Source organism: Jaculus jaculus, chromosome 8 (assembly GCF_020740685.1).
Source record: "Jaculus jaculus isolate mJacJac1 chromosome 8, mJacJac1.mat.Y.cur, whole genome shotgun sequence".
NCBI classification, from domain to species: domain Eukaryota; kingdom Metazoa; phylum Chordata; class Mammalia; order Rodentia; family Dipodidae; genus Jaculus; species Jaculus jaculus.
Window position 1 is genome coordinate 126469126 of NC_059109.1, and position 27159 is coordinate 126496284.

Consider the following 27159-nt stretch of genomic DNA (forward strand, 5'->3'; position numbering starts at 1 on the left):
GTTATTAACCATGCACACTTCATCTTCTCCAACTTCAGTTTTTTTCCCCTATAAACTGAGCGAGTTTCACAGCATTGGCTGCCCAGTGTGGTTGTGAGGGAAACTGAGGAAGGGTGTGGAGCCTTGCAGTAATGCTGCTGTAAGAATTAGGGTGTCTCCTGCCTCTGACCCCCTTGCACATGTCATCCTCTAAGTATCGGCGCAGTGCTCTGTAATCAGCACACTGTACTTCCATTTACCAGCATGTACAGAGGAAGCCCCATAGCAGGGCTGCTCATACCCTCAGCACAAGGAGGGCATCATCCCCATTTCAAGAGGCGGAAACTAAGGCTGCACTGGCGCAGCCCTGCACTTCGCCGATGGCAGCCAGAGGCTTTAGGACTTCAGTGCATGTGGAAGACTCCAGACTTAATACAAATACCCATGATTAGCTGCTTGGTTTAGCTAAAAATTTCAGGGGCTCAGCCATCGCCTGAGAGAAGATTTCGGACTCCCTGTCTGCCAGCTTAGGCTCAGTAGGCTTAGGCAGAAATCTGAGCATTTGTCACTCGCTGATCAGAGCCACTGTTTCCTACCATATCCACTCGACTCTGGGGGGCAGTAAAGACGCTCGTGGGGTGGCATCAATTCCTGAGCTCCTCACGTGTGCAGCAGGGAGATAGCAATGGCAGGGGAAACATGGCACACATGAGGGAAGGCTGTGTGAGTGCATGCACATGGGGAAGGAAGGAGTCAGGAGAGATCTGTCCCCAATGAAATGGTCCAGTCTGCTCCCTAACTGTCGTTACGCCAAGAACTTTCCTTAAATGGCAAAGTCCATCATGGACTGTTCTCTTTATTCTTAACTCCTACAGCCCCTACCTTCACGACTACTTGGCCTGGCACTGGGTAACAGTGGCAGTGAGTCACTCACAGCCCCCTGGACTCTGAGGTGCCAGACCCCAACAGGGAAGGAGACCGTTGGGTGTGGACTCCAGCTTAGCCCAATGCTGTGTGCAGCCAGGGTGCAGTGCCCCCGTGTGCCCCCACGGAAGCCCTGGGAGAAGGCTGCTGCGGTACTCACTGGGACAGGAGCTTGGTTCCGCTCTCCACGAGCCTTGTCAGCACAACAACGCCATCCATGTTGATGAACTCCGTGGCAAAAGTCACATCAGCCGAGAGCTTGGCCAGCTCCTTCATGGCATCCAGCCGCGTCTCCATGTTGGAGGACTGGGTCCTTTCCATCAGCTGGCGTGCAGCCCGGGACTGCAAGACCAGGGACAAAACAGATGCCATCTGCTCCTTGCGACAGGTTACTACTCTGTGGATAGCTCATGGGGGCTTTTCTGCAGACATTTGAGCCCCAGACCGAATTAGTTTTTCACACGGCTTAGGAGCTGCTAAATAAATGTTTATTGGACCAATCAAGGAATTTCCAGTATGCCAAGACCAATCTGTAGTTAGCTGTATTTGTTTTTTCTGTATCCTCTAGTGCATTACACATTTAAAAACAAACAATTCCTAGCACTGAGGAGATGGCTCAATTGGTAATGAGCTTGGCACACAAACATGAGGACCTGAGTTTGGATCCCTAGCCCCATGTAAAAAGCCAGGCATGGTGGTGCACGCCTCTAATCCCAGTGCTGAGGAGGCTGAAGACAAGGAAATCGTTGGAGATCACTGGTTGGTTACTCTTAGCTGAAATTGTGAGCTCCAGGATCAGAGAGACCATGTCTCAAAAAAATAAGGTATAAAGTACTGAGACAGACACCCAATGCCACACACATTTAAGTGTGGAGACGCACGCACACACACACTCCTACCAAAGAAATCTAGAGAGATCTGGGAGATCTGGGGATCTGGGAGATCCACATCACTGAGAGGCAGGTCTGGGGAGTTTTCTATTAACGAAACTACTTAACAGAAGAGGAGGGTTCCCTTGAGGAACCTGGCTCCCTGCCACTAACAGCAATGAAGGCGAACCTGGAATCTGACAGAGACACACTAAGGGCTCACTGCACTAGAATTTTATCCAGTGACTCTTAAGGTCCCTTCTAATTTTAACATGTGATAAGCCTTCCAATGTTTCAGGAACTGTCAAGGTTTCACACCATCATTCCTCAAATGAACAGTCCCAGGGAAGCCACAAATGTCAAGAAGCTGAAGACGTTCATTGCGAAAGAGCTCTATGAACATGACGGCTGGGAAGACGAGCCTTCCTCCCACCCTGGCAACTTCCACCAGCAGGGTGCTTGCTTCTTGCCTCCAGTCTCGGCTCAAATCCCTCCTCTCCTGCCCCCCCCCCACCATTATTCCTTGCTAACACATAGTCTCATCCTCCGCTATGTTTTGAACTTAACATTCTTGGCTGGAAAGATGCATCTTAAGAGCAAAAATGCTCCTGCCATCTTTCTTTTTTCTCAATATCTGGCTACTGCCTAAAGCCCAGTTCTGCAAGACGGCGGCAGAGGGCAAGGAGGCAGGCCACTATGCCCCTTCGCCTCTCCTCTTTTACTGTTACAGAGGGGCCAGCTCTCAGCAATCCACAAATCCTCCAGATCCTAAGGCAGAGGAGAAGCGTGTGGTGAGAAAAGGTCACGGGCTCGAACAATGCGCATAGCACTGCCTGCGTCACACTGAGACACGCCAGTCCAAATGTCAGCTTTCCTCTGGAGGCAGCCTTCCTGGCTGCTGCCTTGGCTCCAGACAGAGGGGCTTCTGGGAAAGCCAAGCACTTTGTGAAGAGGCCTATAAAAGGTTTTTGTATTTCCACAGAAGTGAGGAACTCCTGGGCCATTATGTGAAGCCAGCAGAGCTGGGTGTGTGTGTGAAGTCCTTCAGTGAAGGAGGGAGAGGACAAGATCCAAGTCACACAGGGCTGACTTCACTACTTGCTCAGCTGTGTGACAAGTAGCAAGTTTTGAAACCTGTTCAGTTTCCCTGTCTGTAAAATGAGGCTTTCAAGAGCGTCGTCCTCTCCTCTCGGCTCCTTGTCAGGATTTAGAGACAGGACACAAACCCCTTAGCATGGCCCAGGCGTGCAGTTAGTGTGTTGGAACTTCTCTATACTTCCCTTCCTCTCGGGTGGGCTGGTGTCTCCTCGCCAAGACAACAGGTGCCACCCTCCCCTGAATTTCCTGGCAGACCTACAAAGTTGACCAAGGCTGTACCCTTGCTGGTCATCTGTCACAGGCCTAGCAGTCAAGGTGATCCCCTCTACTTGGGCCCTGAACCCTATCTGTCCTGACCCCTGTCCTGCACCTTCAACCTTCCCCTCTCCCTTCTGAACTCTTATAAGGACACATAAAACAGAAACTAACAACTGTGAGGGGCCAGAGAGGTTGGGAACCCAGAGAGGGCCAGGAGGCATAAGACCACAGAGGTGGAGAGCCCAGTGAAGGTACAGAAAGAGTGAGACCTTTCACTACTTCTTAGCCCAATTGCGTTAAGTTCTGAAGTACATCAATGTTTTCCTTATTTATTTTTTTTGGCATGAGTATCGTGCTGTGTGTGTGCATGAGTGTTTGCATGCTTGCATGTGTGTGGGAGCACATACATGTACATGTGAGCAAAGGCCAGAGGCTGACTCTGGGTGTCTTCATCACTCTGTGGCTTCAGCCCCAAGCATGCCAATTCTGCTAGTCCAGCTAGCTAGATAGTGGGGACCCTTTCTCTGCCTTCTGCTTGCTGGGATTACAGGTAAACTGCGACACCCACCCGGCAGGGATCTAAATTCCTTGCCCAGAAAGCACCTCATCCACTGAGCCATCTTCCCTTGTTTTACCTATTTTAAAAAAGCATATCCTGGGCTGGAGAGATGGCTCAGTGCTTAAGGCGCCTGCCTGCAAAGCCCAATGACTCAAGTTCAGTTCCTCAGTACCCAAGTAAAGTCAGGTGCACTACGTGGTGCAGGCATCTGGAAGTCATCTGCAGAGGCTAGAGACCCTGGTGAACCCATTCTCTCCCCCTCTCTCTGCTAGGCATGTGACACAAGCCTTTAATCCCAGCACTGGGGAGGCAGAGGAAGGAGGATCGCTTGAGTTCAAGGCCAGCCTGAGACTACATAATGACTTCCAGGTCAGCCTGGGCTAAAACAAGACCCTACCTCAAAAAAAGCAAAACTAACAAAAAGCCCATCTTTTGACTCTACATTCCCTGAGTTACTACCTTTTCGGTATATTTCCTTTGAAACCAAGCTTCCTGACACATGGGTAGACTTAAGGCTCTCTATTTTTCCCCCAGCTATTACTGTGCCCTCTGCCATCTCTCCACTCACTTTCCCAACTAGACCTGGCTTTGTGAAGATCCTGGTGCCCCCTGCCTTCTTGTCTGTTCTGTTTACCCTATCTGCTTACCATGAACTGCAGAACGAACCTTCCTCCATCTTGACCTGCGGCCCCTCGCTTGGCTCCAGAGTTACCGCACACCTTTCCCTGCCCCTTTGTTTTTAGTTTTTTGAGACAGGGTCCTATATAGACCAGGCTGGCCCTGAATTTCTTAAGAAGTAATTTCTGATCTTCCTGTTCCCATCTCTCAAGTGCTAGGTTTACAGGCGTGTGCCACCGCGGCTGGCCTGGACCCCTTCCCTTCTTTTGAGACAGGGTCTCTACTCTGTAATCCAAGCTTCTCTATAGTCTGGCTTCCAACTCATAATTCTCCTGCCTCAGCCTCCTGAGTCCTGGGATTATAGGCTTGCACCACCACACCTGGCTCTGCCTTGATGGTTTCTTCTTTGAGTTGTCTTTAACAGTTGCTCATAAAGGGGGATGAAGAGGTGGCTCAGTGGTTAAAGGGGCTTGCAAGACCTGACAGTCTGGGTTTCATTCCTCAAGCCAGATAAACAAAGTGGTGTATGCACCTGGGGGTCATTAATAGTGGCACGAGGCCCTGGTGTGCCCATTCTCTCTCCTCTCTCTCCTTGCAAATAAACAAATAAAAATATCTTTTAAGAGTTGCTCATATGGAGCAAGTAGATGTGTCCTCTACATCCGGCATGTGACCATGTTCATGAAGGTCATCTCTTAAGTATTCCTCACAACAGTCTTTCCAGCCCACCGCCTTTGCTGGGACATGAGCATTCCTTCCAGCCACTCCGAGGTCCCTCCTGCAGCCAGCCTTCCTTCTTGTAGCCCGTCTTCCAGGCTGCAGTGAGCATAATCTTCCCGAGACTTACATCTAAAGAGTGTACCTCCCCGTGTGTCACCCGCTTCCTTTTGATAAAGTGCAAAAATGTAGGCGGGCCATGCAGGAACCTTCAGGGTTCAGCTTCTCAAGGATTCCACTCTCCCTGAGCTGCCAGGGCTCCCGCCTCCGCCACCACACAGTTAGGGTAAACTGAGAACAGAGCCCTTGAACAATACAGTGCTCGGACATGTCTTGCTTTCTTCTTCCTCCAGACAACTCAAGCTTATCCTTCAGTAGCTCAGTGAAGGCTCTCTGGAACCCCCCCCCCCCCAAGGCTGAGTTGAGGGTCCCTCTCTGAGTTCCCACAGCTCCCTAAGTCCCTGGAAAGGTCCCGCCGCTGCCCTCACTCATTTGCTCTGCGAGGCTGTGAGGGGTGAGGCCTTTCTGACTTCACCCCCACATCCTGATTTCTAGAGCAGAATCCGGCCCACCACAGGCACTCAGACATGTCTGTTAAACCAGTCAGTTCCTGAGGGAGGAAGCATGCTTACCGGGGAGACTGCCAGCTGTAAGATTGTCCCATTCTTAATGTCACCTCGTGTCTGGAGAGCAAAGAGAAAAATGAAACAAAAAGATACAATATGAAAACAGTACATGCGCAGTGACTCAACAAGTCCTTGTGGTCATTTTTAAAGTATGGTTGGCCCTGCATATCTGTAGCTTCCACACTTATGGGCATCTAAGGTGCGGTGTATGATCAAGTAAGCCATGGCACACGTGTAGAGCTCAGAGGACAACTTAGGGAGTCAGTCTTTGCCTTCCACCATCTTTTTAAAAAAATTTTTGATTTTTTATTTATTTGAGAGTGACAGACAGAGAGACAAAGTGGGAGAGAGAATGGGCGCGCCAGGGCTTCCAGCCACTGCAAATGAACTCCAGACTTGTGCGTCCCCTTGTGCATCTGGCTAACGTGGGTTTTGGGGAATCAAGCCTCAAACCGGGGTCCTTAGGCTTCACAGGCAAGTGCTTAGCCATCTCTCCAGCCCATCCTTCCACCGTCTTTTCCTCTCCTTCTATTCTTGGCTGTGTTGCCCACAGTGAAGATCTGAGCTCCCAGGAAGTTATCCTGTTTCTGCCTCCCATCTCTCCACCAGAGTGCTGGGAGTACAGAAGCCCATCATATCTCCTGGCTTCTTACATGGGGTTGGGGACTGAACTCAGGTTCTCGGGCCTGAGCGACAGCATTCTACCCACTGCACCGTCCTCCCAACTCCACCTAGGGCAAATTTAGCCAACGGTGAACCAAAAGTATTTGTGGAGAAAACAACTGCTTTTGAATGGTGTGGACTTTTTTCTTACAGGATTCCCTCAACAATACAGTCTAATTATTTACAGCATTTCCATTGCATTGGGTACCACATGTCATCCTTAATGTAAGGTACAGGAAACATGCCTGGGTTACATGTAGGTATGGCACTATTTGTGTATCTGAAGACGATGTGCTGGGGGAGGGGGGTCCAGAACCAACTTCCTGTGGATACTGAGGGGCGACTGTAACGGACACAGGTGCTTCAGGTAGCCCTTCCTCTCCTGCTTGCTCCAGGCAAAAAGCTTCTAAGAGGGCCTTAGAGACAGCTTAGCGGCTAAGCACTTGCCTGTGAAGCCTAAAGACTCTGGTTCAAGGCTCGATTCCCCAACACCCACGTTAGCCAGATGCACAAGGAGACGCACACATGTGGAGTTCGTTTGCAGTAGCTGGAGGCCCTGGTGCGCCCATTCTCCCTCTCTCTCTGCCTCTTCATCTGTCCCTCTCAAATAAATAAATTTTTTAAAATCTTACATCAAAAAAGCTTCTAAGATATTCTTCCGGTGCCCTCAGTCTGGGGAAGCCAAAGTCACTGGCAGGCCAGAGTTCTCCATGCTGCCCAAGGGGCAGCTCTTTACCCAGAAAATAAAGCTACCTGAACAGTAAGTGAGCTGGTGCTGCCATCTCCCTGGGCAGCTCTCCTGCAAGCAAAGCCTGCCCTGTCAGGAAGCCCTGCCAGGCCTCCCCATACTGACCTGCTCAGTGATGTAGAGCTGGGGGCCATCTGCATATCGGAGTGTGTAGTACTCTGGGTTCGGCAGAGACCACCTGTGTGAGGGAAGATGGCATGACCCATGTGGCTTGTCTAAAGGAGCAGACCGACAATTCTCAACAGAGTTGCTCAGTCAGCCTGCTGGGCTCCAGAGAAAGCTTGTGGGTGAGCTGCTGACAAGGACCTCTTCGACCATCAGTGAAGGTCAGTGCCACCCAAAGAGGTGCGCACAGGGCAGTCCACCTGAGCCTCTCAAGGGGCACCCCTGGACCACAGAGCAATGGAAGGTTTGTAGGAAGTCTCAGGGGTATCCTCGTTGGGTAAGGATGACCACAAATACTGCCCCTACCCACCCCAGATCTGTCCAACTGGACAGCCTTCACAGAGGTTAGCTGCCACTGCTGCCAACGAGGTCAGTTTCAACCTACCCATCACACACTTCCTTGATGATGGAGGCCAGGGGTCGTTTCTGAAACACACGCACAGACAAAGAGAGAGAAAGACAGAAAGAGAGAGAGACAGATCTATCACCATTTGCTACTTGTACCAGGTGCTGAGACAGGCTGCCTGCCAAACTACTATGGCTTTTGTTGAAAAGCTGCCATTCCCGAGCCCCACTGACCCACCTTCCCCAGGACAGGGACAGGACCCAGGCTGAACCTTTCAGCTATTACCCTAACCTTGAGGCCAGGAGGACCAGCTCTAAAGACATCCTCTGTCATGCATCCCAAACCCTCTTTTCCTATCAGGAACATACCTGGTCAATTTCAAGGAGCTGGGCATTAGCACCTGGCCATTCAATGGCCACCTTGACGATGTCAGATGGTGGTGGCATTGTTTCCAGTGGACCCTACTTCTCCAAACCACATACACAGACACAGTTGCCTGGAGAGAAAAAAAAATTAGAAAGATAGAAAAAGTCAGAATATGAAGTGGTGTGGTGGTGCATGCCTTTAATACCAGCACTGTGGAGGCTGAGGTAGGAGGGTCACTGTGAGTTCAAGGCCAGCCTGGACTACAGTGTGTCCCAGGCCAGTCTGGCCTGATTGTGCCTCAAAACAACAAGAAAATGCCAGAATGTGACTTCCTTTTCATTCTTTGTATGTGTGTGTGTGTATACACTTATGTATGCATGCATGTATATGTTTTTATGTGTGTGGGTGCACATATGTGTATGTGAAAGCCGAAGGGTGACACTGGATGTCTTCCTCAACCTCTCTCTAGCTTACATTGGAGACAGGGTCTCTCACTGAACCTGGAGCTCACAGATCTAGCTAGACTGACTAGGCAGCAGGCCCCAGGGATCCTCCTGTCTCCACTTCCCCAGCACGAGGCTTACAGGAAAGCACGACGATGTCCGGCATTTACGCGGGTCTGGGGATCTGGACTCGGGTCCCCGTGCTAGCACGGCAAGCACTTCACTGACACAGCCATCTTCCCAGACCCCTCTTCACTCATTATCTACTTCAGAGAGTCTAAAGAGAGTGTCCACCGTAACACATGGTGCTATTTGGTGCAACAGGTTTTTGTTGTTGTTGTTTTTGGTTTTTAGAGGTAGGGTCTCACTCTAGTCCAGGCTGACCTGGAATTCACTATGTAGTCTCAGGGTGGCCTCGAACTCACGGTGATCCTCCTACCTCTGCCTCCCGAGTGCTGGGATTAAAGGCGTGCACCACCACGCCCGGCTGGTGCAGTTTTTCAGAGCAGAGCTCAGCCTCTCCTTGGCTGTTGTCTCCTTAGGCTCCATCAGCAGTAGGAAGGGGACAAGGCCATCTATCACCCACGGCTCAGCTGGCAGTGTGATGTGAGGGTCAAGAAGACTCGGAGGCAGAAGAACATATTTAGTGCAAATTCCTGTCTTGGGGCCTGCGGAGGGGAGACGCACACGCTCTGGGCTCAACAAGAACAGACAGTCTTTTCTTGGTGGAGTGGCTCGCCAGGACACTTCTGCTCGGCAGGCGTGCTCAAAGACCCCGTGTCGCAGAGCGCAGACACTCTTTCCACCTCCCTGCTCACTCCTGCCCGCCGAGAGCAGTGTGGAGCCTCCTCTGTGTGGGCTGAGGCAGAGTTCAGAAAGGGAAGGGAAGGGAACTGGGACAGGAAGTGCCATTTCCGTCCCCCGTGTCAAGGGCAGGGGATGCTTGGGGACTCAGGAGCAGAGTGGGAAGGACACTCTTCCAAAGACCCCCCTGGACAGGACGAGGCTGTGGGAGTGTGTCCGCGCCCTCCCCCACTTCGCTTTCAAATACAGGAGAATAAATCACTGCGAACAAGTCTGGGAGATGGGCCCATGTGACTGGTCTCCTAGGCAACTGTGGCGGCTTAGTGGTATGCCAGGCGGTAGCTGCGCTCTCTCCAAGGGCCGAGGTGGCAGGCGCTCGGCTGATGGGTCAGTTCACGGCATATTTACACGCCTTGCCTACAGGTTCAGGAGTGGCCGCTCACTTAATGAAAAAGACCTTTGTGCCTCCTCAAGGTTCGGCCCCCATCAGGGATTTGTGCCTCACGAATGGGGACCACTGGCCTCTCCCGGCACGAGCGATCGCATCGCCGTCTCGGCTGGGGGATGCTGTTAATTTTCCAGCCCAAACACAGGTCGCTTCTCATAGCGTGGCGGGTACAAACGTCTCTAGTGAAAAACAGGGTGGAAGTTTGTTCTCCAACGTCCCCACAGCCTCAGAATGAAGGAAGCTTTCATGGCCATTTCCTGACAGGGGTGGGCTGAGTCAGACGCTAGCTGTCAAAGATGTCACCGTTTCCAGGACACAGCCATGTAAAGTGTGTAAAGTGTTTCCGCTTAGCTGGGCCTGGTGCCGCACGCACATGTGAACACAGCATTTAAGAGGACGAAGCAGACAGGGGACATGGATTCGAGACCAGCCTGGTCTACCAAGGGAGTAGGACAGCCTGGGCTACCATGAGACTCTGCCACACACAAAAAAAATAAATGAAATAAAATAAAAATGAGGGGGCTGGAGAGATGGCTTAGCGGTTAAGCGCTTGCCTGTGAAGCCTAAGGACCCTGGTTCGAGGCTCAGTTCTCCAGGTCCCATGTTAGCCAGATGCACAAGGGGGTGCACGCATCTGGAGTTTGTTTGCAGTGGCTGGAAGCCCTGGCTCGCCCATTCTCTCTCCCCCTCTATCTGTCTTTCTCTGTGTGTCTGTCACTCTCAAATAAATAAATAAATAATGAACAAAAAAAATTTTAAAAAAACAAAAATAAAAATGAGAACAAAAAGCTCTCACTTATTTTGCTGAGTAATCCCAGCAGTCCTCCGCAGGAGGCAGAACAAGACTGCCCCTTCATCTGAAGGTGACAAAGGTGAAACTCAGAGCTTGGCCAAGTGTCATGTTTACCCAGCTAGGAGTGGTAAGAGGGGGCTAAACATGAAGCCAACTCTGGTGCTCTGCCCTTTTTCTGAGAAGGCCTGAACTCCTCTTGATTGTGACCACATCCAGCCCAAAGGCACTGAAGCTCCTGCCACTCTGCATCTCTGGGTTAAGGTCTCCAGACACTTGGTGATATCACTAAGTGCTATGGCCTCGTATTGAAGAGAGAATATTCCTTGTAGTGGGCAGCCACCCCTCCCTATCCTTGTGACTAGTATCTGTTGACTGCAACTACCTCCAGCCTGAAGGGGCTGAAGGGGGCTGGCTAAAGAGAGTGGGGACAGGATTGCATAGTGTGAGGCATTTCCAAAGATGGACACGTGACTTACATACAACGACATGTACTGGGCTTAAGTATATATACATACACATATATGTATGTAGAGAACATGAAAATATAAACACACAGACACACACTTCTCCCTGATACCACCACCACTTAACAAATCACTGAACATTTTCATCACTCCAGGAAATGCCCTCGTCCTTCTTTCCAGGCCCTTCACAGGCAAGCTTTCTGGCTTCATCACCGAGGAGGAGTTAGGCCTGTGCACACTTCCTGGAAATGCAATGGCAACTAGCTTTCTGGACCATTTGCCTACTTGGTTTCTGTTTCTTTTTACAGGAAGTGGGCAAGAAGCACTAGAGAAAGAGCATGAGGCTGGGATGAAGAAAGCAAATGGCCTCAGGCCCCGGCCGAGTTCTGTCAGGATGAGCAAAGGTCCCTTTCTTTTCCCAAGTCTGTGTGTTCGACTCAAAGACATGAAGGCTTTACTCTGAATGTGCATCTCAGGTGCCTTTGGAGGATCAAATTCACAATTCTAAAGCAGAACTTTAAAAAGTCCAAATGAGGATGACCTTTTAAAAGGTCCTCAAAGAAACTAAGCTCTTATTCTAGTCTCAAGCTCACGGTTTTAAAGCAAAACTTAAAAATCCAAATAAGGGTGACCTTTCAAAAGGTCCTCAAAGAAGCTAAGCTCTTATTCTATTATTGTTAAGAAACAAACCACGTTTTAAGATACATGGTTTTTTAATAGAATGTTCTTTTTCTTTTTGGGGGGGCAGAGGGGATGGGGTTCAAAGTAGGATCATGCTCTAGTCCAGGCTGACCTGGAGTTAGTCTCAGGCTGGCCTTGAACTCACAGAGATCCTCTTACCTCAGCCTCCCAAGTACTAGGATTAAAGGCATGCACCACCATGCCTGGCTAGAATATATATTTTTTTAATGTGTGAGAGACAGAGAAATGATACACCAGGGCTCCAGCCACTGCAATCGAACTCCAGACACGTGCATTCCCTGTGCGCATGTATGACCTTGCGTGCTTGCATCACTTTATGTCTGTCTTACATGAGACTCAGAAAGTTGAACATGAGTCCTTAGGTTTCACAGACAAATGCCTTAACTGCTAAGCCATCTCTCCAGCCCTAGAATATTCTCTCTCTCTTTTTTTTAAACATTTATTTACTTGTGAACAGAGAGAATAGGCATGCCAGGGCCTCTTGCAGCTGCAAATGAACTCCAGATGCATGTGCCACTTTGTGCACCTCGATGTATGTGAGTACTGAACAATCAAACCCAAGCTGGTGGGCTTTGCAAGGACTGATAAATGCTGAGCCATCTCTCAACCCACAAACAACATTTTAAAACCCCCCTTTGCTGACTATAAACAAACAAAAGCTCATGACTTCACAGCTATCACTTTATTTTGACCTATAACATATCCTAGGTTGTCTTATCATGTAGTAAAGCTAGCCCTGAATGATTCATGGCTCCTTCAAAAATTCATACCCATTTTAGGGGCTGGAGTGATAGTTCAGCAGTTAAAGGAACTTGTTTGTAAGCCTGCCAGCCCTGGTTCAATTCCCCAGTATCTAAACCTAGGATCAGACCCACAGAGTGGTGCATGCATCTGGAGCTTGTTTGAAGTGGCAAAAGGCCCTGGCATACCCATGCATGCATGCTCTCTCACAAATAAAATATTAAAAAATACAAATAACAGAAATTCACACCCAATTTTAGATCACGAAGGAAGAAGTTTAGGCACCCAGATCATACAAAAGATAGTTACAGGGGCTTGGCAGTTAAGGTGCTTGCCTGTGAAGCCTAAGGACCCAGGTTTGAGTCCTCAGGACCCACGTAAGCCAGATATACACAAGGTGGCACATGCATCTAGAGGTTGTTTGCAGTGGCTAGAAGTCCTGGCATGCCCGTTCTCTCTCTAACTGCCTCTTTCTCTCTTTCCCTCTCTCAAATAAATAAAATATTTAAAGTAATAATAATTATTTCAAAACAAAAAAGATAGCAACAAGTCCCAATTCTCAGAGTCCAAGCAGCCTGTGTATGTTGAAGGGCACTCCCCAGTCCTGCTCTGGCTGATGGGACAGAGCACATACGCAACTTGAGAACTAATCTAAGTCTTCCTCTGGTGACAATGGACGCTGGAGCAGTGTTGTCGTAGCTTCAGGGCAAGCACCATGGTAAAACCAAAGCCACTGGGGAGCCAAGGACAAGGCGAAGTAAAACCCAAGATCACTGCAGGAAGAATGTAGAGCTGAGGTGAGTCCAGAAACCACAGAGTCCCAAGGGGAGGTGGGAAGGGCTGTTGTGTCCACAGCTGCACCTCCTGTGCTGAGGCCATGGAGACCTCTGTACCCCGCCCTGTGCTCCTTTACAGCGCTCCGGCTGCATTTCTGTTCTTTTCAAGTAAAAAGCCTCAGACCACTGCTCACTCGGAGTTCTGAAGGACGCTATGGTGGAGGGCAGAGCAGACAGAGGCATCGCTGGCAGAGGAGGGCGGGTGTATCTGGGGGGCAGGTAACCAACGCTGGCTGAGTTAGTGAGCACAACCCACTTAGGGAAGGCTAGCTTGCTGGAACAGGCCACGTCCAGCGTGGGTTTGTGGCTCAAGCTGCACGTAATAACAATGTGTAGACAGTCTCTACGGATGATGACTCATGTCCGCATCATTCTATAGCTGATGCTCTTGAGAACCCCGGAAGACACTCTTGTTTTACAGGTAAGGCAATGGAAGGCCAGAGGGGTGGAGAAACTTGTTCTCTGGCCCATCTACTGAGTGGAAAGAAGGGAAGGGGAAAAGAAAGAAATGAACCACATCACAACTGGATCTCAGCTGGGGAGATGGCTCAGTGGGTTTAATGCTTGCCTCACAAGCCTGAGACCTGAGTTTGACGCCCCAACAGCTATGTAAAATGTCCAGTGTGGAAGTGTGAGACTATAATCTCAGGACTGGGGAGGCAGAGTTAGGAGGATACCTGAGGCTCATTGGCCACCCAGTCAAGACTAACTGGTGAACTGCAGGTCAGTGAAGAGACTGTCCCAAAATGAGATGGGCAGTGAATGAGGAATGATACCAGAAGTTACCCTCTAACTTTCATGCAAATATATGCAACACACACACACCCTAAGGTTAGGTCTTCAAATGCCAAAGGTCATTGTCTTCCCTCTACACTACCCTTCCTTTGATGGTAAAGGATAGCGCTGATATTGACTAACTGTACAATGTTAGGACACTACTCTAAGTGCTTTATTGATTGATCAGTCAATCTTACACAGTGAGAATTAACCCCAGGCCTTGAACACGCTAGGCAAGTGCTCTGTCACTGAGCAACTTCCTCAGACCTCTTTTCACTTTCTGAGACAAAGTCATGTGGGCTGGCCTTGAACTTGTGATCCTTTTTTCTCACCTCCCAGGCTGCTGGTATTCCAGGCCTGAGCCAGGACATGGGACCCAGGTACTTCACACATGTTAATGTGCCCTTCAATGGCAGCTTCTTACACAAAGAAGTAGAGGCATGGGGAAAGTTAGGCAGCATTCTCAGAGCCACCAGCTGGTAGGTGTCACGTCCAGAATTGGACGGTGGGTGGTCTGGTGTTGGAATGCCATGTGAGAGCAGGCAGCTCTGCCTCTGGCCCAGAGCAGATCCTCTGTGGAGAGACTGGTTTGTGTGTTACAGCTAAAACTACCGATGCGGCCTAACGTGAGCTCACTGTTACCACAAAGCCGCCCTGTACGGTGCTGAGAAGGCAATGTCCATGTCCTTGTGTGCTTGTCTGGCTCTTCCCTGAGCCACCTATTTCTGAGGCAGACCAAGCTCTCCCATCTCTTCTATTCTGCACGTCTATGAAGCACTGGCTATACTCTAGTAGTATAGTAATGGCATTACCCATGTCTCTTGTTCACTAGCTCCTTGGTCTTCTGACCAAGCATGGCACAAGGCACACAGTTAGGTCACAGGAAGTACCCGTGTCTGCTCCACTCCTACAAACCGGGGCTGGCTCCAAGGGGCAGGAAGGCAGGCTCTGCTCCCTCCATGTCCTTCCAAGTACACAACCTCCTGTATTTATTCCCATGTTAGCCTGTTTTCATTTCTAACGTTGGAACAAGTCTCACTGGAGAACCATGCTTAGCATACCTGACTCTAGTTACAGGGGAAACAGCACCTCTCGAGCTTCTTCCCTGTGGAAACATTAGGAGGGAGAAGGGAGCAATATTTCTCAGATGATTAGCACTCCCAGGATAAAGAACCGCCTTGGAGGGAAACCCTCTGCCACGTGGTTGCTTACTCTCTTCATTGTCATTTCAGAAGGGAAGTGGAAAACTGGGTCGAAGCAATTCAATAACATTGCAAAATTCTCAGGGTTATAAATAGCCTCTTGCTCCACCACTCAGCAGTCTTATAGTTAACAGCAAGCAGCCAGGACAGGGAGCTGCAGTCCACTCCCAGGTCACAGGGCCCTTCCGCCGCCTCCTTCTCTCCACCCTTCTCCCTCTTGCTCTAGGCACTTATTTATTATCGCCTCCCACACTGGCTGCACCCCCCCACACACACACACACTCCAGCCCCCTGGAAAGCAGCCAGAAAGAGAAGAGAGGTCCCCGCAGATCAGAGAGTATGCTGTCAGAATGAGAACTTAAAGCTAGCCCAGGCCAGGCACCAAGAGGACTCTGTGGCAGGGTCTCTGGTGAGACAGCCTCAAAGTGGCTTTGGGAAGGAGGCAGCAACCCCTCTGCTCACATCCTCCCCTCCACCACCTGGTTTTCTCCATCACTCCTGCAGGGATGCTTTGGGCCAGCGGGGCTGAAAGCCTATCTCAGGGAGGTGAAAGGCAACCTTTCCTGGGGGCATTGGCAATGGAAAGTGCCAGAAGGTGTCCTGCTCCCCTTCCCCCTCTGGCAGGAACAGGGATTCCAGGGTACTGTCTCTTCTCTTCTCTTTGGGGGAGTTTGGCTGCTGCTTCTGGCAACAGAATGTAGCCTTACCCAAGGTAACTACAGCCTCTTTCTAATCAGGGACACAATCTCAGTAGAGGCTTCCCTCCTCTGCAATCTTTTCATCAGGAGTGACTCAATTTCCCTCAGTTTACTCCCTGAAAGAGGGGGAGGTGCTAAGGGCAGATGGGGCTATTCTACTGGGCCAGCTTCAGGTTCCAACATCCAGAGCTGGGAAGCCAGGGGGGGCTCACAGTGGCTGAGGGGCTCCATGTTGCCATATGAACACAGGCCTCTCCCAAGGAGGGCTAAGAGCCACTTCGCAGAGATGAGAGTGTGGAGAAGGGTGTGGGAACAGCGACCATCTGGGTTTCTTCCCCAGACTAAAGCCTCTGGGCTCAATGTCCTGAGGCGAGCACTGCCCTATGGGGCGTCCAGGCTTGAATTACAGTTCCAGGGTAGCTCTCAGGTGGAACCGGTGTGGTGGTTTGAATCAGATGCACCCCCCCCCACACACAATCATGTGCTCTGCATGCTTCGTCTCCAGCTGGTGGCAATGTGGGAAGTGGAGCCTTGTCAGACTGGAGGGGGCGTGTTGGGGGGAAAACGACTTAAGGTGCATTGGCCCCTTGCAAATGTTAGTTTGGCTCACTCTCCTGCTGCTGTTGTCCACCTGACTGGCGTTGCCAAGGAGGGGATGTCCAGCCTCTGCTCATGCCATGTTTTCCCCTGCCATCATGGAGCTTCCCTATGAGACTGTAAGTCAAAATAAAATTTTTCCTCCCATCAGCTGCTCTGGTCAGGTGCTTCATCCCAGCAACAAGATGGCAATTTCAGCAGCTGGCTTTCAGGCTGATCCTTGGGGATGCCATCAGACACCCTTCTGCATCTGCAGTTTGCCGTATGGTCGGTTATCCCGCCATGTTGGCCAACTAGACAACTCTACTTGCTCCCCAAGGCACAGCTCAGACAAGGACTACTCCGGTGTGGCTTCCTGACCCTCTCACGGCAGGTACAAGTGATGGTGCCCCTCACTGTGCTCCCAGTCCTTGGAAGACACCCTCACAAGGGCACAGACATTATCACTCTGTGGGAAGTGGAAGTTATGGGTACTACTGCTGAGGCACCCCTCGAGCCCAGACTCTATGGATCAGAACCAGCCTTCAGAAATGACTCAGGAGCCGGGCGTGGTGGCGCACGCCTTTAATCCCAGCACTCGGGAGGCAGAGGTAGGAGGATCGCCGTGAGTTCAAGGCCACCCTGAGACTACATAGTTAATTCCAGGTCAGCCTGGGCTAGAGTAAGACCCTACCTCGAAAAACCAAAAAAAAAAAAAAGAAATGACTCAGGGAGCTTCATGTGTGTGGCAAGGTCTGCAAGGCAGGCTCCAGAACAATGCCTCTTCTCTGTGGCTCTGAGTTGCCAATGTCCATCCAGTGCCAATGACCACTGAAACCTCTCCCAGAGGAGATTAATGGGGTGGGGCTGAGACCCTGCTTTAGGAAGAGGAGCAACCTGAGGCCAAGAGCTCTGAAACCCATACCTCTTCACAGCCTACAGTCCCCTTCACCCTCCCCCACCCCCCAGCTTGCAGCATAATGCTGGGACGAGCCATGACCACAGAATTCCACACTAAACATACCCTCAGGCCTATCTCTAAAACGGAATGAACCCAGCCAGAGTGGTGGTGCATACTTTTAATCCCAGCATTTGGGAGGCAGAGAAAGGGGGCCCGCCATGAGTTCAAGGCCACCCTGAGACTACATAGTGAATTCCAGGTCAGCCCCATATACAGCAAGACCCTACCTCGAAAAAACAGTAACAAAAACTGAATGAACCATTAGTGACTGGGTTATCCATTGCCTAGAATTTCTAAATTCCTAACTCCAATTCCCCAGGTAATGGGTCTAGAAGGGGGAGAGTTTACACATGGGGAACAGAAACTGAGAGAAAAACAGTTTCCCACCAACAGCCTAGCAGGGTTTCCCAGGAAGGAGGTGTGGCAGGCTGGGAGTGGCCTGAGCTGCCAGTGAAATTCCAGGCTGTGGACCCGGTTCCTTCAATAGCGGCCATAACAACATAGCATTGTTCTCAAAAAAATTAGGGCAAGCCTTCCTTCCCGTTTTATAAGGAAGGGGACTGATATTCAGAGGAGTTGGCAAGGCCAAGCTAGACTATACCCACCAGTTATGGACAAAAGACAAGGCCTGGCCTCCACTTCTAGTTGAGTCCTCCCTGCTGCTGTGCCCCACACAGTATCTCTAGACAGGACCTAGACTCCGGGGTGGACTAAGTGTTTTCTAGGTCTCCTCCAGCCTTGACCTTCCTGTGAGGCAGCCTAGGTTTTGGACCCAAGGCCAACGACTTCCTTACTGTCACACAGGGACAAAACCAACCCCTACTTGCTAAGCTGTGTGAACATTAAGTGAATGATGGATGTGAAGCACTTGCCATGCTACGTGGCAGAGCAGGCGGACTTCTGACTGTGCGAACTCCAAGCTGCAGAGACAGTGTAACCATGTTTCCCCAGCAAAAAAAAAAACAGCCCTACTTGTCACACTGTGGTATACTGTTGAAATGAGGGGACACATGTGAGGGCACTCAGGGAGGGAAGTAAGTAGAAAAAGGCAGCATGGTGATTGATTCTGACTGCTACTGAGCCTTCTGGAAGAACCTTGTGGAGTTCTCTTTCTGTGCCAGAGCAGGCCAACACCACAGGCACATATACAGGCCCTCCACCAATGTCTCCCAGTGACTCAAACCAGCATGCCCGATTCAGGTAAGAATTCAAATGTTTTAAGCAGCCAGGCAGATAGATAAATAAGCTATGTCAAAGACTGGGCAAACCACAGAACACTACCCTGCCTAGAAGAGTTCAATATTTAAAACACACACGTGTGCACGCGCGCGCGCACACACACACCCCCGTAGGGCTGGGTCAAGAAGCCACTGCACAGCCTTTGACATATCACCCATTCTGCTTCTCCATCACCCTATGGGATATCTTACACTTGCTAGTCATTTGATGTGATTCAGCCTTGTCTTTCCAAGTCCACCGTAAGCATCCTAAAGATCACCTTAATTGCCCTAGAACGGCACCTGCCTCACAGAAGACACCAAGGGAGCAACTGGTGAGTTCGGTCCATTTGAAAACTTAAGCCCACTAACGCCAGCACCAGACCTTGAGCAGAACACGGAAGGGTTCCTACCCCAATCTGGCATCGAGCTGGAACACAGGTAGGCTGGGATGGACTGGGCCAGAGAAGGATTTGCCTTAAGAGTTTTCTTGGGCTGGAGAGATGGCTTACTGGTTAAGCGCTTGCCTGTGAAGCCTAAGGATCCGGTTTGAGGCTCGGTTCCCCAGGACCCACGTTAGCCAGATGCACAAGGGGGCACATGCGTCTGGAGTTCAGTTGCAGTGGCTGGAGGCCCTGGCATGCCCATTTTCTCTCTCTCTCTCTCTATCTGCCTCTTTCTCTCTCTGTCTGTTGCTCTCAAATAAATAAATAAATAAATAAAAATGAACAAAAAAAATTCAAAAAAATATTTTTCTTTTCTCTCTCTCTTTCAAGTATTTACTTATTAGAGAGAGAGAAGCAGATAAGAGAACAGGCATTAGCTACTGCAAACGAACTCCAGATGCATGCACCACCTTGTGCATCTGGTGCTGGGGAATTGAACCTGGGTCTGTTGGCTTTGCAGGTAGGCGCCTTAACCATTAAGCAATCTCTCCAGCCCTCCCTCCCTCCCTTTCCCTCTCTCTCTCTCTCTCTCTCTCTCTCTTTAAGTTGAGATGAGGGCGGGAGGCAGTAGCCCCGCAGGATGTGGCTGAGGTTGGCCTTGAACTCCTGGACTCAAGGCATCTTCCTACCTCTAGAATGCAGGTTTTACAGCCCCTCAGCACCTCATAGACACCGCCAGGCATAAGGGTTTTTTTTGTCTAATTGCATCAAATATGACTGCTTATAAGCCACCTAGGCAGATGGCACTGATATATCTAGAAGTAGAACAAGCTAGGATATACTAAATATGGGTGTCACTGTTTTTCAGAAGTCTAGCATTCACTTTCTATGCCCCCAAATTTCTTGGCACCTTTTGGCAGTAACAAGATTAAGGTATAAGAGGACAGGCTCGATCTAAGGGTAACAGATGGAGGCCCTATTTTTGCCTCCTTCCCTCATAAACTCTAGGATGAGCCCGGGCAGGTAAGGAGTTCTAGGAGCGTCACAGTTTTTACTGGTTAAAATGTGACCCGGAGTACCCTTGAAAGACTCCAACTGGCCTTTAGTCCCAGCACTTGGGAGGCCATGAGTTTGAAGCCACCCTGAGACTACACAGTGAATTCCAGGTCAACTTGAGCCAGAGCTAGACCTTACCTTGTAAAACCAAAAAGACTCCAACAAGAATTAAACACCTTCACGTATGCATACAAAATATGTAGCACTTTACAGCCGCTAGCCATGTGGCTATGGCTGCTGTATTACTGTGACATGAGCGGGACTGAGCCAAGTGCAAAATATACACCAGACTTCAAGACCTTAGCACCGCGGCTGGAGAGATGGCTCTGTGGTTAAGTGTGCTGCCTTGCCTGTGCAGGCATGAGGGTCTGAGGGCTTGATATTGCCAGAGTTCAAATCTTCAGATGCCATGTCAACAGCTGGCTATGGCCACATGTGCCTGTAACCCCAGTCCCACAGAGGAGCAGAATCTATCTGCAAGCACCAGGTTCAGAAAAGAGACTCCAGATAAAACAAGACTAGGCAGAAGAGCAACAGAGCAGGCCACCTTAGGTGAACCCTCTCCCTCTCTAGGCAGGCATATGAGAAGCCTAGCTGTACTGTACCACACCACACACACAACCCCCCCCAAAGGTAAAGCAGCCTAGCAACACAATTTCATGTTGTTGTCAAAAACTGCCATGAGATTTTTGGAACATGTTAGGTTAAATAAGCCCTATTGCTAAGGTTACTTTCACCTGTTTCTTTTAATTATTTTTTTTTTTGATGTGGCTACTAGAAAAATTTAACATTTTTTTTTCAATCTGACAGCATTGCTTTAGCATAGCACTTGGGCACTCAGAAAGTATTCCAAAAGGTGGTTTCCACCACCCACAGGTAGGACATCTGTGACTCCTATCATATTTCTTTCCTCTGGTCAAATCTAAGGCCCCCTCCGTACATTTACTTACTAAATATATATAGTGTCTGCCCTGTGTGACATACTGTAGATGCAAGGGGCGTCTGTGCTCCTACCGTGGTCTTTCCTATCTGGTAGAATACACAGACATCAATATCTTCAATAGACCCAAAGTTGCCCTGGGGCAAATGGAATGAGCAATGCAATAGTGTTGAGAGTGGGGCAACCCCTGGGTGGGGGACAGGGGTGGAGGTGGGGGGCAAGGACCAGTGAAGCCTTCCTGGAGGAAGTGATTCTGCACAGGGATTCTGAGGATGAAGAAGAGTTTACTAGACTAAGTCCAAGGAGAAGGAAAGATGAATTGGGAGGAAGGCCAGGCCTTGGGTGGGTGGGGGGGCGCCTGGGCGAGGCCCAGCACTGACCCTAGTACCAGTCCATGGGACACCGGACTGTTTTAAGCTTGATCTGACATGCATTTTGCAAAGGCTTCTCGGAGCACGGTAGAGGCGGGTCCCAGGGCTCGAGGGCTTATAGAGTTGGAGGCATTACAACTGTCTAGACAAGAAGTAGAATGAGAGGGGCCTGAACTGGACGGGCAGCGGAGGAGATGGAAAAGGGATGGGCAGGAGGCTAGCGAGTCGGCTGCCAGCATCGATGGCAGTGGGGGGATGCCCCGGGAAAAGACGACGGGGCCGGGGTGTCCCCCAAACATCGGGCTGGAGCCCCGGCCGAGAGAGTTCCCCACCCCCTTCCGTGGGCTCCCGCCTCCTCCGGGCCCAGCTTCTTCCCCACTCGGCGCCCCTTCTCGGGCGGGGACCGGGGTTCCGTCAGACCGACCGGGCCGCGATCCCTCCCGAGGCCCGACGAGTCCGGCGATGCAGCCCAGGTCCGCCCGTTCCAGCACCGCAGCGCCCCGCCGCCGTAGGCCGCAGCCCAGTGCTCCGCCCGGCCCATCCTCCCGCGCCCTTCGGCCCGGCTGGGCTGCTCCCTCCCGCGCGCCCCTCACTCACCCGGGCGACCACCTAGGCCCAGCTCCTCCGCCCGGCTCCAGCGGCCGCCGCTCCGCCAGCCTCCGCCCGCCCCGCCCTCCTGAGGCCCCGCCCATCCCAGGCCGGCCTGGGCTTCTATTGCTCTGTTTGATCGTCACTCTGAAGCCTCCTGCTTTCATTGGTGGGTATGCCTGTCACTCAAAAAGAGGTGGGCTCAGCTGCGGGCGCGGGATGAAGGGACGCCGGCAGACCCCGCCCCTTCAACCCAGGCTTCTTAAAGAAACAGGACACCTCCGGCTGTGGGGTCTGAAGGAACGTGATTTCCCCAGCAAAACACTCGAGACGGAGACCCCACCCAAACTTTTTATTATTATTATTATTGTTTTGTCTTGTTTTGCTCTCTTAATTCACAGCTTACGAGTGAAGAGGGTTAAAGAAGAAAATCAAGACCTAGATCCTTGGGCACATCGTTGTAAGGACACTCAGCTGCTCAAGCGTGGGGATAGCTGGTTTGGGGAACTGAGTGGGAGGTGACAGTCGTGTCAGAGGCTCTGAGCAGCTCACTACAGAGAAGATGGAGCTAATTATACCGGCACCCAGGGCTGACCGTGGGCGCTGAACAGAGACGCAGAGATCCGTGGGAGGTGGCATTCGTCACCGCACCTGCGGATCCAGTGAGGCTGGGCACCAAGCCAAGGACTCACTCTTGCCGACTCCCTCGATGCTCTCAGCAAGCCGGGGGTGAGGGCAGTACTTGGGGATTTGTTACAGAAGGGGAGACTCGGGGGAGGGGGGTTCTTGGAGGACCAGCCCCTATAGCTGGTGACAACACAGCAAGCCTCTGTCTGTCCTCCAGAGTTTATTCTTTGGTCATTCTAAATCAGCGGATTCCGAGAACAATCCTGGAAGGCAGGAATTTTGTTGCCTTCTATAAGGAGACTCACACTCAGCAAAGAGAACTTTCGCTGTGGAAACCCCACACCCCGTCATTGTACTTACTATTAACCGTTTATTGTTAATGTTGCACTCTCATTGATAGTGTTATGATATTTGTCATTTTTTTTTTCTTACATATCCCAGGCTGGCTTCCAACTCGCTAAATAGTTTCGTATGACTGAACTCCTGCTTCCACCTCCCAAGAGCTGAAATGTTATGCACCACTGTCCCTAGCCAGTGCACAGAAGAAAGAGGCAGGTAGCAAGATAGGGCATAGCAGGGCCTTCAGCCACTGCAAATGAACTCCAGACGCATGCGCCACCTTGTGCATCTGGCTTATGTGGATCCTGGGGGATCAAACCTGGGTCCTTCGGCTTTGCAGGCAAGTGCTTTAACCACTAAGCCACCTCTCCAGCCCACCCTCAGTCTTTCTAAAAAGCTTAGAAAGGTGAAGGCTACACCTGAGAGCAACCCAGAAACCAAGATTCAGAGCCAGTTTTCCAACCTCTGTCTACCATGCTGCATGGTGGACTTCCATGAGCATTCTACGATGGTCCAATCCATATCCTTCCTGTCCCATCACAAGACACCGCCAGGCCTTGTCCTTCTGGCCCCTGAAATTGTCCCTTCCTCTCTGCCCTCCCCTTACTCCAATCCCTAAGCACCTCTTCCATTCTGAGCCCCAAGATGTTTACCTGCCAGCCTTTACTATCACTTAGAATCTGCTGGAATATAGCTTTCAGGTGAGAAGTGACTACAGTGGCATTTATTAAGTGCTGTGGTTTGAATCAGATGTCCCCCATAAACTCATGTGTTATAAATGCTTGGTCCCCAGCTGATGCCAACTTGGGAGGTAGAGCCTTGCTGGGGGAGGTGTGTTGCTGGGGGTAGATCTTAAGGTTTATTAGTCCTTAGCTGGCCAGTGTTAGTTAGTTCAGCTCACTCTCCTGCTGCTGTTGTCCACCTGCTGTGGCAGAGGTGATGTCCAGCCTCTGCTCATGCCATGCTTTCCCCTGCCATCATGGAGCTTCCCCTCAAAACTGAAAGCCAGGACTGGAGAGATGGTTTAGTGGTTAAGGCACTTCCCTGGGAAGCCTAAGAATCCAGGTTCCATTCCCCAGGCCCAATGTAATCCAAATGTATATGGTGGTGCATGCATCTGGAGTTTGTTTGCAGTGGCTAGAGGTCCTGGGGTGCCCCTTCTTCCCCTCCCTCTCTCTCTTTCTGTCTCTCACTCTCAAATAAATAATTTAAAAAAATAACTGTAACCCAGGAGTGTTCAGCACTACATTATCTCTTTCACACCTTCCAAGGCTCAGGGTCCATTGCAGAAGAGGTGGCGGAAAGAATGTAAGAGCCAAAGGAAGGGTAGGACTCCTTACAACGTGCTCCCCCAGACACAAAATGGCCTGAATATCCATGACCTCACCGTGCCTGACGCTACCTACACAAGACCATCATAAGAGGAGGGAAAGATCACAACATCAAAATAAAAGTGAGACTTATTGAGAGGGGGAAGGGATATGATGGAGAATGGAATTTCAAAGGGGAAAAGGGGGGAGGAAGGGTATTACCATGGGATATTTTTTATAATCATGGAAAATGTTTTTAAAAAAATTGAGAATAAATAAATAAATAAATAAAAGAGAGATTGAGATGGGGAGGGGCTATGATGGAGAATGGAGTTTCAAAGGGGAAAGTGAGGGGAAGGAGGCCATTACCACATAATATTTTTTAAATTTTTATATTTTTTCTCAATTTTTATTAACATTTTCCATGATTATAAAAAATAACCCATGGTAATACCCTCCCCCCACTTTTCCCTTTGTAATTCCATTCTCCATCATATCCCCTCCCCCTCTCAATCAGTCTCTCTTTTATTTATTTATTTTTGTTGTTGTTGTTGTTTTTTCGAGGTAGGGTCTCACTCTGGTCCAGGCTGACCTGGAATTAACTCTGTCATCTCAGGGTGGCCTCGAACTCATGGCAATCCTCCTACCTCTGCCTCCCAAGTGCTGGCTCTCTTTTATTTTGATGTTGTGATCTTTTCCTCCTATTATGATTGATGGTCTTGTGTAGGTAGTGTCAGGCACTGTGAGGTCATGGATATCCAGGCCATTTTGTGTCTGGAGGAGCACGTTGTAAGGAGTCCTACCCTTCCTTTGGCTCTTACATTCTTTCCACCACCTCTTCCGCATTAGACCCTGAGCCTTGGAAGTATTACCACGTAATATTGTTTACAACCATGGAAGTTGTTAATAAATTTTTTAAAAAACTGTAAGCAAAAAATTGTTCCTTTCATCAGCTGCTTTTGGTCAGGTGCTTTGACCCAGAGACCAGAAGGTAACAACAGCACTCACTGTCCATTAAAGACCCTTCTTCCTTCCCTCCATAGGGACTTGACTGCTCCCCAGTGCTCACTTCCCAGTCTCACTTGTGACAAAGAGAGAAGACCAGCTGAGGACCTATTTCTCACCAGGGGACATGAGGTGTGAAACCTTAGGCTGAGGCCTGAGGTCAGTGGCTACCTCCTCCCTGCTCTTTCTCCTTCTCATGGGTGGGACCCAGCTTTGGCCTTGTTATTGTGATGATGTGTTGGGGCATAACAGAGCAAAAGCATAGAGGGCAGTGGGGTCTCTGAAGGATCAAATGCAACAGAAAGCTCCCTGCTGGCCTGGAAGGCTCACTTCGTACTCTCATGCGAACAATGAAATAATTAAATAAATGTCTTTCTTCTTTTTCAACATCTCTTTGTGTTGGTTCTTATATGTACCAGGCTGACCTTGTATCCAAGGATGACCATGAACTTCTGATCCTCCTGCTTCCACCTCCTGAGCAGTTGGGACTACAGGTGTGTGCCACCTCACATGGTGTAAGTGAGGTTAGGGGAGGGGGATGGAGGAGAGGAGGGCGTGGGAAGAGAGTTAATCAAAACTGAAGATGTTGTGAATAAGCCATATGGAAAGTTACTTCTTTGTTAGTTAATTAAAAACATATGATTTTTAAAAAGAGAGAGCTTGGGCAAAAGTATCCTGCGTGGGTAGATAATGCTAAGCCATAGGTTGTTACACAAAAAAATGCTCAGTGCGAAGGGTGGGTGGCCCCCAACACAACACAGGCTATTGCCAAGAATCACAGGGTCTTGGTTGCCCACAAGAGCCTGCTGGGCAGGGAGGGGTCGGGGAGTCATCAACAGCCTTAACCAGCAGGAGACCTTGTGTTGCAGTCAGGTCCACATTGCTGATAGAAATCACACAACCAAGAGCAGCTACTGGGGATGGGGGGTAGAGATTTGTTTTGGTTTACAGGCTCGAGGGGGAAGCTCCATGATGGCAGGGGGAAATGATGGTATGGATGGAGGGTGGACATCACCCCCTGGCTAACATAAGTGGACAACAGGAACAAGACAGTGTGCCAAACACTGGCATGGGGAAACTGGCTATAACACCCATAAGCCTGCCCCCAACAATACACCACCTCCAGCAGGCATTAATTCCCAAATCTCCATTAGCTGGGAACCTAGCATTCAGAACAACTAAGTTTATGGGGGACAGCTGAATCAAACCATCATACCTTGCAAGCTACACAACCGATCTGCTAAGCAAGATGTGCCCATTAGTACAATAATGGCATTTCTGTTATGAGGGTAAACAACTGCTCTCTGATTGGATTTAAGGCTTGTTCCATGGAAAGACATTCAGGCCCCATGCTGAAAACCTAGTCAATAATTTTCCCAGGCCTGTGGCTGGAAAGATCATAAGCCTTAGGAGGGGAAGCTGCTACTGCTGTTTGGCTAAGTGGATATATTATGCTCACCAAATTGCCCTCTCCCTGTTTAGGTTTATGCCCATATATTGGTGTTGCTTTCACTTGTGGTTAAAGAAGCTTCTCTTTTCAGTTGGCAGTGACAACTGGGATGACTAAAGACTAGTCAAAGTGCTGAGAAGAAGTGGAGTGTTTCATTAAGCACTAAATGAAACTTTTCAGTCACAGACTTTAAGGCTCAGAGATCATTATGGAAGAGGTGGTGGAAAGAACGTAAGAGCCTAAGGATGGAGGGAAGTGCTTTGAAATGGTGCCTTCCAGATACAAAGTGGTCTGACCTCACAGAAGGGATTGTGACCTGCATAATGGAGAGGCCACCAATAGGCTGTCATGGACAATGGAGGAAGGCAAAGATAGAAGACATCAAAATACAAGAAGAAATAGGTAAGAGTCCTTTTGCAGTCAGGTTCACACTGCTGGCAGAAATCACCAGACTAAGAGCAGCTTGTGGGGAAAAAGGGGTTTATTTTG

General features: G+C 50.0%; 1 protein-coding gene across 4 annotated transcripts in view; it reads right to left on the reverse strand.

Annotated features, from left to right (window-relative positions):
* Elmo2 (engulfment and cell motility 2) overlaps positions 1 to 22035 on the reverse strand; it is a 46668-nt gene extending 24633 nt beyond the window's left edge. For 3 of the 4 annotated variants that reach the window (XM_045156338.1, XM_045156339.1, XM_004663888.2), the window contains exons 1-6: positions 21949 to 22035; positions 7939 to 8066; positions 7610 to 7650; positions 7165 to 7237; positions 5655 to 5705; positions 1064 to 1245 (exon numbers count right to left, since the gene is read on the reverse strand). In XM_045156338.1, coding sequence (XP_045012273.1) covers positions 1064 to 1245; positions 5655 to 5705; positions 7165 to 7237; positions 7610 to 7650; positions 7939 to 8016 — 425 coding nt within the window. In that variant the 5' untranslated portion in view covers positions 8017 to 8066; positions 21949 to 22035. The remainder of the gene's footprint in view (positions 1 to 1063; positions 1246 to 5654; positions 5706 to 7164; positions 7238 to 7609; positions 7651 to 7938; positions 8067 to 21948) is intronic. The other variant, XM_045156340.1, reaches the window with a different exon arrangement.
* Positions 22036 to 27159: the final 5124 nt, after the last annotated feature.